The sequence below is a fragment of the Carcharodon carcharias genome, chromosome 19 (assembly GCF_017639515.1).
Source record: "Carcharodon carcharias isolate sCarCar2 chromosome 19, sCarCar2.pri, whole genome shotgun sequence".
Taxonomy (NCBI): domain Eukaryota; kingdom Metazoa; phylum Chordata; class Chondrichthyes; order Lamniformes; family Lamnidae; genus Carcharodon; species Carcharodon carcharias.
The window spans coordinates 68557862-68572327 of NC_054485.1; the positions used below are offsets into that span (position 1 = coordinate 68557862).

General features: G+C 45.8%; 1 protein-coding gene across 7 annotated transcripts in view; it reads right to left on the bottom strand.

The window, feature by feature from the left end:
* Window positions 1-672: 672 nt before the first annotated feature.
* Window positions 673-14466, bottom strand: part of LOC121291444 (zinc finger protein 271-like) — a 39062-nt gene continuing 25268 nt past the window's right edge. For 5 of the 7 annotated variants that reach the window (XM_041212619.1, XM_041212621.1, XM_041212617.1 and 2 more), the window contains one exon: window positions 673-3820. In XM_041212619.1, coding sequence (XP_041068553.1) covers window positions 1562-3229 — 1668 coding nt within the window. In that variant the 5' untranslated portion in view covers window positions 3230-3820 and the 3' untranslated portion in view covers window positions 673-1561. Of the gene's footprint in view, window positions 3821-5741; window positions 5799-6635; window positions 6671-14466 lie in introns of those variants that run through there. The other 2 variants (XM_041212614.1, XM_041212620.1) reach the window with 2 other exon arrangements.

Below are 14466 nucleotides of genomic sequence, written 5' to 3' on the forward strand. Positions count from 1 at the left end.
TCCTTTGTTCACAGGATGGTGTTTCTCTTCTTAAGGATGACAATGCCATCTGTTAACGCTGGAAAGAACGTTTTGAACAACTCCCCAACCCTGAATCCACAGTGGCAGCTGACACCTTCCAGTCTATCCCCCAGTGCCTGTGGTAGAATCCATGGGTGAGTTACCATCAATGGGAGAGCTGCAACGAGCAATCAAACAGATGAAAAACAACAAAGCCTGTGACCCCAATGGTATTCCAGCTGAGGGCTTCAAAGCTGGTGGACCTCTGCTCACATCAAGACTTCATGAACTCATCCTAATGGTTTGGGAGCAAAATAAACTCCCCTGATTTATTAATAAAAGAAAAGGTTTTAAGCACATACATAGGTCTAAAAAATTACTACTGTAATAACTCCTAACTCCCCTATTTAATCTGACTGCTAGTTACACCTCCAATAAGGCAACAGTAAAACAAAATATCTTTCAACAGACCCAGGCAAAGCACACAATATCCTGGACAGGGATATTCAAAGTGAGTTTTCTCAGCTTCAGTTTCTGTAGACAGCAACTTGATTCACAGAGGCTGGAGGCTTTTCACACTTGTGTTAGATCTTAGAATGCATTCTCCTTACACATAACCTCACCTCCTTTAAACGTGTTTCTCCCTTTTAACGTAAATTCCATTGTTCCAATATGTTTTTGCAACTTTATTTTTCTCATAATATAAATCTTGCATATTACTCATATTATCAGTAACCTTTGGGAAAAATAAACACACTGGCTTAGCTTCTTACGGCTAGGTGTAATATCTCACCATTTCTTTGAAATTCAAGCTAACCTAATTTATCTAAAAATGCAAATGTTCCTCACACCTCACATTCTAAAACTTCAACCATTTTACGTATTTAGCATTTCAAACCCAGCTTCCCTTTTGATAAGCCTAAAGCTGAGACCAGCTGCAGCTAATTCAATTAAATTCCTCCCCAATACACAAATCCACACAAACTACTCCAAACCCCACTATTAACCTACCTTTACAATAAATCACAATAATATAATGGAAATTATTATATTTTCATGACACTTATCACACACCTCACACCTGAATGGGTTCTCACCAGTGTGGATCCACTGGTGCTTCAGGAGATCGGAGGATTGGGCACAAACATTGCACCTGAAGAGTTTCTGCTGGCGTCCAGGAAGGGTCAAAGTTATCAAGAAAGCTTTACCACACAATTCACAATTGGTGGGTTACTCCTTTATACGAACAGGCTGGTGTATGTGGAGGTTTGCTGACTGTGTGAAGGCTCGGTCACACACCTCACACCTGAAGAGTTTCTCCCATGTGGATCCTCTGGTGTCTCGGAAGGTGAATCCCACGTGGATTTGCTGATGTTCCAGGAGGTGTGCAGGCTTAACAATTCACACTGATAGGGTTTCTCCCCTGTGTGCGTGCATTGATGGACCAGAAGATGACTGTGTGAAAGCCTTGTCACGCACCTCACAGCTAAAGGTTTTCTCCTGTGTCAATCCTCCGATGGACCAAGAGGCTCGTTAACTGCAAGAATGATTTTCGCACACCTCACATGCGAATGGTTTCTCCTGTGTGAATGCGTTGGTGGTTGCGGAGGGTCGCCAACTGCGAGAATGATTTGTCACACACCTTGCATACAAACGGCTTCTCCCCTGTGTGAATGCGTTGGTGAGCACGGAGGTTTGATGACTGCGTAAAAGATTTGTCGCACACCTTGCATGTGAATGGTTTCTCCCCTGTGTGAATGCGTTGGTGTATGTGGAGTGTTGCTAACTGCGAGAATGATTTGTCACACACCTTGCATGTGAATGGTTTCTCCCCTGTGTGAATGCGTTGGTGTGTGTGGAGGGATGATGAGTTTAAGAATGATTTGTTGCACACCTCACATATGAATGGTTTCTCCCCAGTATGTTTGTGTTGGTGCATGAGGAATTGCAATGAATTCGAGAATGACTTGTCGCACACCTCACACGTGAATGGTTTCTCCCCTGTGTGAATGCGTTGGTGCATGCAGAGGCTCGCTAACTGTGAGAATGACTTGTCGCACACCTCACATGTGAATGGTTTCTCCCCTGTGTGAATGCGTTGGTGGATGCGGAGGCTCGCTAACTGCGAGAATGACTTGTTGCACACCTCGCATGTGAATGGTTTCTCCCCTGTGTGAATGCGTTGGTGTATGCGGAGGTGCACTAACTGCGAGAATGACTTGTCGCACACCTCGCATGTGAATGGTTTCTCCCCTGTATGACTGCGTTGATGTTTGCGGAGGTTCGCTAACTGCGAGAATGACTTGTTGCACACCTCACACGTGAATGGTTTCTCCCCTGTGTGACTGCGTTGGTGTACACGGAGGCTCGCTAACCGTGAGAATGACTTGTCGCACACCTCACACGTGAATGGTTTCTCCCCTGTATGAATACGTTGGTGTTGTTGGAGGGAAGATGAGTTCAAGAATGATTTGTTGCACACATCACATGTGAATGGTCTCTCCCCAGTGTGAACGTGTTGGTGAATGCGGAGGCTCGTCAAGTGTGAGAATGATGTGTTGCATAACTCGCATGTGAATGGTTTCTCCCCTGTGTGAATGCGTTGGTGTGTGAGGAGGTTCGACGATTTGGAGAATGATTTGTTGCACACCTCACATGTGAATGGTTTTTCCCCTGTGTGAATGCGTTGATGGTGATAGAGTGTTGATGAGTTCAAGAATGCTTTGTTGCACACGTCACACGTGAATGGTCTCTCCCCAGTGTGTATGTTCTGGTGCATGAGAAATTGCGATGAACTTGGGAATGACTTGTTGCATAATCTGCATGGAAATGGTTTCTCCCCTGTGTGAACGTGTTGGTGAACACGGAGGGTCGATGACTGCGAAAATGACTTGTTGCACACCTCGCACGTGAATGGTTTCTCTCCAGTGTGAATATGTTGGTGTAGACGGAGGGTCCATGCCTGTGAGAATGATTTGTTGCACAACTCGCATGTAAATGGCTTCTCTCCAGTGTGAATGCGTTGATGCTTGCGGAGAGTCGATGGCTCAAAAAATGATTTGTTGCACACCTCACACATGAATTGTTTCTCCCTGGTCTGAATCTGTTGATGTACGTGGAGGGACGATGACCCTGAGAATGGTTTGTCATACACTTCGCATGTAGATGGTTTCTCCTCTGTGTGAATACTCTGGTGCCTTAGGAGATCAGACGACTGTGTAAAAGCCATCTCACAAATATCACACCTGAAGGGTTTGTCCCTGGTGGGATTCTTCTGATGTCGCAGGGAGTTCGAAGGCACCAAAAAAGCTTTATCTCAAACTACACACTTGTATGGTTTCTGTTCCATATAGCTCCCCTTGTGTTCACAGTGGTCAGAACAGTTCTACCTTGCTATCAGCAGATCGTGTGAGTCTGTGGAGCCCTCTGCATACACCTCACAGTCGAGCAGCCTCTCACCTGTAGGAATGAGTCAGTGGTTCATGAGGCTCGATGAATGATTGAAGCTCTCGCCACACTTGGAGCCACTCACACTTCTTCCCAGCCTCACCCTGACCGATCGCCCACAGCCGAACCTTCAGAAAGGTTGGTTCTGATGGAAGACTCGGCACCACTGACCAGTTTCAGATCTGATGGTATGTCAAAGCTCCCCTGACCCGACCGATTTCCAGGTGATGGTTTCACTGCCCAACCTTCTCTGTGTTGAGCAATGCTATGAAAGGACTGGATGTCTTCCCACAGTTGTGCAGTTGTTCCTTGGGTGACGGTCAGGATCTATCTGCAGTGTCTATCCTCTCTGTCTTGGTACGATGCAATCCTTCTGTAAAACAGGAAAAGAAAACAGAAACATGATTTTCTCCAACTCCCTCTCTTCCTTTGCTGAAGGGGCTAACTCCACAGTTAGAGACTGTTAGAAACATACTCATAGAGATCTACGGCACAGAAAAAGGCTCTTCATCCCACTGGATCTGCACCAGTCAAACAAGTACCTAACTATTCTAATCCCATTTTCCAGCATTAACCTTGTATGCCATGGCATCGCAAGTGCACATCCAAATACTTCTTAAATGTTATGAGGGTTTCTGCCTCTACCACCCTTTCAGGCAGTGAGTTTCAGATTCCCACCACCCTCTGGGTGAAAAAAATTCTTCCTCACATCCCCTCTAAACCTCCTGCCCCTTAAATCTATGCCTCCTGATTATTGATCCCTCCACCAAGGGGAAAAGTTCCTTCCTGTCTCCCTATCTATGCCCCTCATAATTTTATACACCTTAATCATGTCCCCCCTCAATCTCCTCTGCTCTAGGGAAAAAAACCCCAGTCTGTCCAATCTCTTCTCATAACTAAAACTCTCCAGCCCAGGCATCATCCTGGTAAATCTCCTCTGCACTCTCTCTAGTGCAATCACATCCTTCCTATAATGCGGATTCCAGAACTGCACGCAATACTCTAGCTGTGGTTGAACCAGCGTTATATACAGTTCCAGCATAACCTCCCTGCTCTTATAGTCTATGCCTCGGCTAATAAAGCCAAGTATCCTATGTGCCTTCTTAATCACCTTATCTGCCTGTCCCGCCATCTTAAGGGACTGGTGAACATGCACACCAAGGTCCCTCTGAACCTCGGTACTTCCCAGGGTCCTACCATTCATCGTGTATTCCCGTGCCTTGTTTGTCCTGCCCAAGTGCATCACCTCACACTCCATTTGCCGCTGATCAGCCCATTTGACCAGCCCGTCTATATCCTCCTATAATCTAAGGCTATCCTCCTCACTATTTACCACCCAATCAACTTTCGTGTCATCCGCGAACTTATTGATCAACCATCCTACATTCAAGTCTAAATCGTTTATACATACCACAAACAACAACACTGATCCCTGTGGAACCCCACTGGACACAGGCATCCAGTCACAAAAACACCCCTCCACCATCACCCTCTGCTTCCTGCCACTCAGCCAATTCTGGATCCAATTTGCCAAATTGCCTTGGATCCCATGGGCTCTTACCTTCATTATCAGTCTCCTATGCAGGACCTTATCAAAAGCTTTGCTGAAGTCCAAGTAGACTACGTCAAATGCATTGCCTTCATCTAAACACCTGGTCACCCTTTCGAAAAATTAAATCAAACTGATCAGACATGACCTCCCCTTAACAAAACCATGCTGACTATCCTTGATTAATCCCTGCCTCTCCAAATGTTGATTCATTCCATCCCTCAGAGTTGCTTCCAATAGTTTCCCCACCACTGAGGTTAGACTAACTGGCCTGTAGTTCCCTGGTTTATCCCTTCCTCCCCTCTTGAATAATGATACCACATTGGCTGTCCTCTGGCACCTCTCCTGTGGCCAGACAGGTATTAAAAATTGTCAGCACCCCTGCTATCTCCTCCCTTGCCTCACTCAACAGCCTGGAATACATTTCATCCAGGCCTGACGATTTATCTACTTTTAAGCCTGCCAGACCACTTAGAACCTCCTCCCATTCCATGCTAATTTCTTCAATTATATCACAGTCCTTCTGCCAGATTTCCATACCCAAGTTGTCCCTCTCACTTGTGAACAGACACAAAGGATTTATTTAGAACCCTACCTACGTCTTCCAGCTCCACACACAAATTACCACTATGGTCCTTAATGGGCCCTATTCTTTCCCTAGTAATCATCTTACTCTTAATGTACTTGTAAATAGCTTAAGATTTTCCTTTATTTTACCTGACAAATTTATTTTATTTTATATTACCTGTTTCACAGTGAGTGCCAGTCTGCCATTCCCCTGTGAAAGTCCTTTCTTTTTCCTCACTTGACTGTCACACACCCTCTGTTTCCAGCAGGGACACTGGATAGTGACCAGGAGCAGACAATGTGGCTACTTTCTTTCCTCCACCCAGACCCCCCATCTTCCCAGGCACCGTGAGGACAATGGAAAAGACGTCGGGCGGAGTGTAAAATGGGCTATCAATTCACTATGGGCTCGAGTCGTGCTAGCGAAGACCTTCAGAGCATGTGTTTAATTTAAAAAACACGCAGGAGAAACATTAATTCAAAGGCAATTTTGAAATTTCTCCTGTTGTTTATTAAAATTATTTGAAGAAAACACGTTGAGCAGGAAGTGCTAGAAGCTAAGGAAAATAATGCTTCAGTGTAGCTGATTGAAGGGTTCTGATTTATCGTGGGAAATTAGATACACTGCACTCGCTCAGACTGCACATCCCAAATTCAGCTATCAGCCACAGCACTGGGCAAAGCTATCAAATCCAAGCCCAGGCTTCTGGGAAAGGCCAAGGCCTTCAGGTAAAATCTTTAAAGAAGGGATTAAAAGACATTTCAATTAATGTGTCTCTGCACCTCCCAGATAATTACACCTCACTTTCTCATATTCAGTAATGACCCATCAACAAAACTCAGCCTGTAAATCAGAAGGGAAATGCTTCCAATAAACACACAATATCCAACACACAGCTCCAGTCAAACAGTTCAGCACAAAGCACCCAGTAAACAGCTCTCTCAGCTGGATTTTCTCACACAGCATAAGGGGCATTTCCACACCTGATTCCCCACAGGATAGTCAGACTGCCTGAACATTAGTGTAGATATTATGTGATGTAATTATTATAAATTCTGTTCCTTCACTCACCATCTCCTCACTTGGTTTTCAGTCCCTACAGGAAGTGAACCAGCTGTGGAAGAGGAGAGAATGGGCAGAGTGGGTGGGCTCTCTGATTGACATCTCTTACAGCCAATCCAAATATTTCTGGAGTAACATGAGTTTCCTGAAGCTTGGGAAACTGACCAGTGAAATGCAGGTGACTATGAGCAGCAGATCAGGTGGGAATTTAAACTTGTCATTGTCCCATCTGAATAAAACCTCACTTACTGCAGCTGCTGTCTCAGTTCCCCCGGTAAACGTTTGACAGAGATTTCTAGTGTGGGAATAACATTCTTCATCCTCAGAAGAGGAAGACCCACAGAATCCAAGGCAGCGATGACATGCTGTGGTGGGATCAGTACATGCACAGGAGAGAGGGCCATGGGAGAGAGAGTGGGGGGGGGGTGGTGGTGACACAGGGGAGAGAGAGAGGCGGACATGGGGGAAGAGAGAGAGGGGGACACGAGAGAAAGGGGACACGGGAGAGAGGGGGCACGGGAGAGGGGGGGGACATGGGAGTGAGAGGGGGACACAGGAGAGAGTGGGGCATGGGAGAGAAGGGGACACGGGAGAGAGAGTGAAGGGGGATACGGGAGAAAGAGGGGGACACGGGAGAGAGAGGGGGACACAGGAGAGAGAGGAGGCCAGGAGAAGAGAGGCACATGAGACAGAGGTATTGATACAGAAACGGACATGGAAAGGAGAAAAAGAGAAGAGAGTGGGAGAGGAGATTGAAACTGCTTCAGAAGTGACTCTCAGTGAGTGAGTCTGACTCAGGGAGTAAATCTGGGACTGAGCCTGTGCTCAGAGAGCAACACTGTGACTTAGGGAGTGTGATTTGGAGATTGATTGCAGGATAACAAACTCTGAGGAATTAAATAAGGGACAGTTAGACCATGGAGAGAGGTGGGCCAGTGTTGTTGAGAGCGAGACAAGGCAGTGCTTGTGCAAACGGTGGTCACGTCGGGTTGGGTCAGTGGGTGCTGGGCAGGTGGTGAGTGGAGGAGCGGTGCTCTTTGTCAAAAGGAAGAGCCACCCAAAATCTAACCTCGTTCCTGATGAAAGGTTATCTTGAGCTGAAATGTAAACTCTGTTTTTCTCCACAGATGCTGCCTCACCTGCTGAGTTTTTCCACCAGTTTATGTTTTTATTCTAGTTTTAAAAGCACAGAAACAGACCGTTTGGCCCATCTGCTTTCTTCCAGGGCTTGTGTCCATTGAGTGGGACTGTTATTGCTTGGCCCACTTTTGCCTCTTCAGTTATAGCCAGGAAATTTCCTGCAATGGTTAATCTTCCCACCCCCATCGCTCTGGAGTCCGACCAAGGGTCTATCCTCAGTCCCCACCTATTTCTCATCCACACGCTGCCCCTGTGTAAAACCATCTGATGACCTGATGTCAGATTCACAGAGGGTCTCTTACAATCTGTCCCATTTTACCTTGAGTCAGAAAGAAATGCCCCTCACCACCAGACAAAACAGAAATCTAGTAGTAAAGGAATGGCAAACAGACAGCTTCAAGAGGGAGAGAAATGATTTGAGGACCGGCCATGGAACGGAGCACCTTAGATCTACAATCTTAGCTGGGGCAGGGTCTAAATGGAGGACAGGCCCTTCAGCACCAGTAAGGGAGATGGAGTCAAAACTGGGAGAGTCAAACTTTTATACTTTTACTCCACAGTCTGGAGAAAACAGTCTCTCACCAGTCACAGAAAACCAGTGTAGAATGTAGTCCCATGTTCTCCATTTAACCAAGTTGTTGGGCGGTGAAGGAGTAGGGGATGGGGGCTAGAGAGGGTTAAACAGCTGCGATTCTGGTTCCCGCCACCCGGGGCTGGGATTTACAGGTGCAGCATCTCCAATTCCAGCCCCGCCCACGTGACAGCTGCTCGGGCTCACGCTTTCTCAGATTCGAATTCTGAAATGCTGAGCACCAACCAACCGCTGCTGCACGTCAGAACTACAACTCCCATCAGGCACCACGGGCTGGGTCTCCCCGATTTGATACCTCCGCTCTTCAGTTTGTAGGCGCGGGGTCACATGTGGCATGGGTAATGTAGTTCCAAACAGGCGAGAGCCTGTCTCTTCAGCGCAGAGGAGCAGTTTGTTGTATTTGTTCATGGGATATGGGCAGTGCTGGCTAATTATCTAATTACCTTTGTTCCGAGTGCATCTTAAGAGTCAATCACATTCCTGTGGGTCTGGAGTCACATGCAGGCCAGACCAGGTAAGGATGGCAGATATCCTTCTCTAAAGTGCATTGGTGAACCAGATGGGTTTTTTTTACAACAATGGTTTCGTGGGCATCATCAGACTTTTAATTCCAAATTTTGTATTGAATCTTGTATTGCATTGAATTTCATGGTGGGATTCAAACCTGGGTCCGCAGAACATTACCCTGGGTCTCTTGAATACTAGTCCAATGGTAATACCACTATGCCACTGCCTCCCACCCCAATTCTGAATGGCTGAGCTGTGATTGACATGTTAGTTGTGGGCAAGATTACAATGTATTCCTGTTCCTGATTGAGTGTGGGAGATGTCAATCAGAAAGCCCACCAACTCTGCCGTTGTTTCTTCTTCCACAGCTGGTTCACTTCCTGCAGGGTCCAGAAACCAGGTGAGGAGACAGTGAGTGAAGGAGCAGAGTTTATACAGATTGTATCCCATAATATCCACACTGATGTTCAGGACTAAATATCCAGTGAGTGAAGGAACAGAGTTTATTAGACTGTATCCCATAATATCCACAGACTGTATCCCAAAATATCCAGTGACTGCTAGTTGACCAGTTTTATTAAATTCAGTGTTGCAGCACCGAGAGGCTGGTGCGAATCATGGAGCGGTTGAAGTTGAGGATGCCTTTAAGGGGAAACTAGATCAGCACATGAGGGAGAAAGGAACAGAAGGATATGCTGATAGGGTGAGATGAAGAGGGGTGAGATGAGGTTTTTGTGAAGCATGAACGCCAGCATGGACCACTTGGGCCGAATGGCCTGGTTCTGCACTGCAGTTCTCTGTATATAACTTTCCGTGGTTGGATTTGAACTCTCAGTCTCTAGCTTGTTCACCCAGCACCATAGCAATTTGGCTGCCATACCTGGAGACGCATTTATCTGAAATGTCTTTTAATGCCTTCTTTAAAGATTTTACTCCTTCCCAAATACCATATAGGTCAGGTGATCTCTTGGAAGAGGCCAACTTGTTGACAGTTGCAAGGTGAACTTATGACATTTTAAAAGAAATCCCAGGTTAGCATCCGCATGTTTCGATCTTGCCAAATTCTTCCAATTTTTAAAAAAAACATCAGTTTTGAGAGATATGATTCTAACATGCCTCCGCCCTTAAGAGATGAAACACCATTTCCAAATGTGTTTTACCATGAAGTATAGAGAAAAAGATATGTATAACATATAAACAGAATTCACTCAGCCGTTCGCTCCTTGTATAGAATCTGTTCGGTTTCTGACTCTCTTGCTTTCCAGACAATAAGAAAAGAATTGCATTCTTGATAATGCATCAGTAATTATATTATCTTTTCGAAGCAATATGAACAATCTTCAAATTATAAGGTTGTATTTGCAAGCTCCATCGGAACAGTCTGTCAGCCTGAGTCTGAAATTTTTCCACAAAGGCCAAAGGGTGATGGTCAGAATACAGCCATAACTTTTACAATGTTAAAGGTGCTATAGAAATCCAAGCTGTTGTTGTTCCTGGACAGCACAGTGGCCAGCTCCCTGATTCAGGATTATATTGAGCTTCGTGTATTTAACTCGACCGTCCTTACTTCAGGTTTTACAGCCAGCTGTTCCAGAGGTTAATACTGGAGTTCATTGTGACCAGCTGAAGAATTGGCTCAGTGCTCAGAAGTGAGGTTGTGGTTTGAAATTGATGTGTAGGGAGGGGGTGAATGGAATCTGATTTGATGTAGAGAAATGTATGATGCACTGCTTCGTATTGTTTCCTGATCATTCAGCTGTCTTGTAACTTAAAACAGTTGGTTGGTTTGTAGACTGCGTCTTGCTCATTAAGACTGTCCATTCAGCCTGTTTGTTAGAGAGAGGCTGAGGTGGCCTGGAGTATGTACAGTGAAGAATTTTGAAGAGATTTACCAGAATGTTCCAGGATTGAGGGATTACAGTGACGTGGATAGACCGAGAAGCTGGGATTGTTTCCCTTGGAGCAGAGAAGGCTAAGAGAAGTTTTGTTAGAGATGTTAAAAATCATGAAGGGTTTAGACAGTGTAAATAAAGAGAAACTGTTTCCATTGGCGGAAGGGTCGATAACTAGAGGTTACAGATAAAAGATGATTGGCAAAAGAATCAGAGGTAACTGGAGGAAAACGTTTTTTACACAACGGGTGGTTAGGATTTGGAATGCACTGTCTGATAGGGCGGTGGATGTAGATTCAATGGTAACCTTCACTGTGGAATTGGAGAAATACTTAAAAAGAGGAACAATCGTAGGTAGATGGGGCAGGTGTGGGGAAGTGGGATTAACTAGATTGTTCTTCACTGTAGAATTGGAGAAATACTTAAAAAGAGGAACAATCATAGGTAGATGGGGCAGGCGCGGGGAAGTGGGATTAACTAGATTGTTCTTCAAAAGAGCCTGCACAGACTCCATACAGTATGTTTTTAACATATAAACACTCAGGAGAAATGTTAGTTCAACGCAGATTTTAAAATTTCTCCCATGTTTTCCAAAATTATTTGAAGAAAACATACTGGGCAGGAAGTGCTAGGAACAAAGAAAGATATTGCTTCAGTGTAGTTGATTGAGCGGACGTTGGGAATCTCCCACACATGAGAAATTAGATACACTGCAATTGCTCAGACTGCACATCCCAAATTCAGCTATCAGCCACAGCACTGGGCAAAACTATCAAATCCAAGCCCAGGCTTTTGGGAAAGGCCGAGGCCTTTAGGCAAAATCTTTAAAGAAGGCAATAAAAGACATTTCAATAAATGTGTCTTCAGCTTAATTGCTATGCAAATTACAGAGATAGGGAGGGGGCAAGGCCATGGAGAGATTTGAAAACAATGATGAGAATTTCAAAATCGAGTTGCTACTTGACCCAGGAGCCAATGTAAATCAGCGAACACAGGTGATTGGGGAATGGGTCTTGGTGTCAGTTCGGACATGGGCAGCAGAGTTTTGGAGCAGCTCAAGTTTACAGTGCAAGATGTGAGAGCAGCCAGGAGAGCATTGGAATAGTTGATTCTAAAGCCTGCAAAGGTCTGGTTGAGGGTTTCAGCAGCAGGTGAGCAGAGGCAGGACATCACTGGTCTCTCCTGTGAGTGGAGTTTACACCTCTTCCCATGCACAGTGTACCTATTCCTGTCCAACACAGGGAAATGACAGTGAGAGCCAGGGATGGTAACGGAGAACACTTCATAGAGTCATAGAGAATCATGTAAGAGTACAGCACAAAAGGAGACTGCCCAGACTTGGAGGGGAATTTCCAGGTGGTGGTGTTCCCATCTATCTGCTGCACTTTTCCTTCTAGAAGTGGGTTTGGAAGGTGCTGTTAAAGGAGCCTTGGTGAATTCCTGCAGTGCAACTTATAGATGGTGCACACTGCTGCTACTGTGCGTCGGTAGTGGAGGGAGCAGGATGCTTTGTCCTGGATGGTGTCAAGCTCCTTGAGTGTTGTGGGAGCTGCACTCATCCAGGCAAGTGGGGAGTATTCCATCACGCTCCTGACTTGTGCCTTGTAGATGGCGGACAGGCTTTGGGGAGTCAGGAGGTGAGTTGCTCGTCGCATGATTCCTAGGCTCTGACCTGCTCTTGTAACCACAGTATTTATATAGCTAGTCCAGTTCAGTTTCCGTTCAACAGTAACCCCCAGGATGTTGATTGTGGGGGATTCAGCGATAGTAATGCCATTGAACATCAAGGAGCGATGGTTGGCTTCTCTCTTGTTCAAGGTGGTCATTGCCTGGCACTTGTGTGGCATGAATGTTACTTGCCTCTTGTCAGCCCAAGCCTGGATATTGTCCAGGTCTTGCTGCATTTGGGCATAGACTGCTTCAGTATCTGAGGAGTCGTGAATGGTGCTGGACATTGTGCAATCATCAGTGAACATCCCCACTTCTGACCTTATGATGGAAGGAAGGTCATTGATGAAGCAGCTGAAGATGTTTGGGCCGAGGACACTACCCTGAGGAATGCCTGCAGTGATGTCCTGGAGCTGAGGTGTCTGGCCTCCAACAACGACAACCATCTTTCTTTGTGCTAGGTATGACTCCAACCAGCAGAGAGTTTTCCCCCGACTCCCATTGACTCCAATTTTGCTAGGGCTCCTTGATGCCACTCTTGATCAATTGCGACCTTGATGTCAAGGGCAGTCACTGTCACCTCACCTCAGGAGTTCAGCTTTTTTGTCCATGTTTGAACCAAAGCTGTAATGAGGTCAGAAGCTGAGTAGCCCTGGCAGAACCCAAACTAGGCATCAGTGAACAGTGCTGCTTGATAGCACTGTTGATGACCCCTTCCATTACTTTACTGATGAAGCGTGCAAAGCCATCCAGTCCTTTCACTGCATTGCTCAACACAGAGAAGGTTGGGCAGTGAAACCATCATTTGGAAATTTGACGGGTCAGGGGAGCTTTGACATATCATCAGATCTGAAACTAGTCAGTGGTGTGGAACCTTCCATCAGAACCAACCTTTCTGAAGGTTCAGCAGTAGGTGATCAGTCAGGGTGAGGCTGGGATAAAATGTGAGTAGCTCCAAGTGTGGTGAGAGCTTCAATCATTCATTGAACCACATGAACCACATCCCTACAGGTGAGAGGCTGTTGAAGTGTGAGGTGTGTGAGGAGGGCTCCACATGTTGATAAGATCTCCCAAAACGCAAGGTGGACCTGTTGTCCCACCTGTAACACAAGGACAGCCACATGGAAGAGAAAGTATCCAAATGTGAGGTTTGGGACTGAGCCTTCACCGACGTATTCACATTCGAAAGACGTCATTTACCTGCATGGTGTGTGACAAATCATTCTCAATTTCATTGAAACTCCAAGCACAATAGCGCATTCACACAGGGAGGAAGCCATTCAAGTGCGATGTGTGTAACAAGGGCTTTGCACAATCCTCAGCACTGGTGGTTCATGGGTGCATCCACACAAGGGAACAACCATTCACATGCGAGGTATGTGACAAATCATTTTCACAGTCATTGAATCTCCGTGTACATCAACACATTCACACCGGGGAGAAACCACTTACGTGTGATGTGTGCGACAACTCATTCTCTATGTCATCGTATCTCCGTATACACCAACGCAGTCACACTGGAGAGAAACTATTTGCCTGTGATGTGTGCAACAAAGCCTTCTCCAAGTCATGCAAGCTGCATAGACACCAACATGTTCACACAGGGGAGAAACCATTCATGTGCGAGGTGTGTGACAAATCATTCTCATTGTCATTGACCCTCCACACGCACCAACGCATTCATACAGGAGAGAAACCATTTAAGTGTGAGGTTTGTGATAAAGCTTTTGCAATATCGACAAGCCTCCTGATACACCAGAGGATTCACACAAGGGAGAAACCCTTTAGATGTGAGATTTGTGAGACGGGTTTCACCCACTCCTCCAAACTCCTGATGCACCAGCACATTCACACTAGGGAGAAACCCCCATGTGTGAGATGTGTGATAAATCATTCTCACAATCATCAAACCTCCACGCACACCACCACATTCACACAGGACAGAAACCATTCACATGTAGGTGTGTAACAAATCCTTCTCGGTGTCATCGAGCCTCTGTGTACACCAAAGCGTTCACACACGGTAAAAACCATTCGGGTG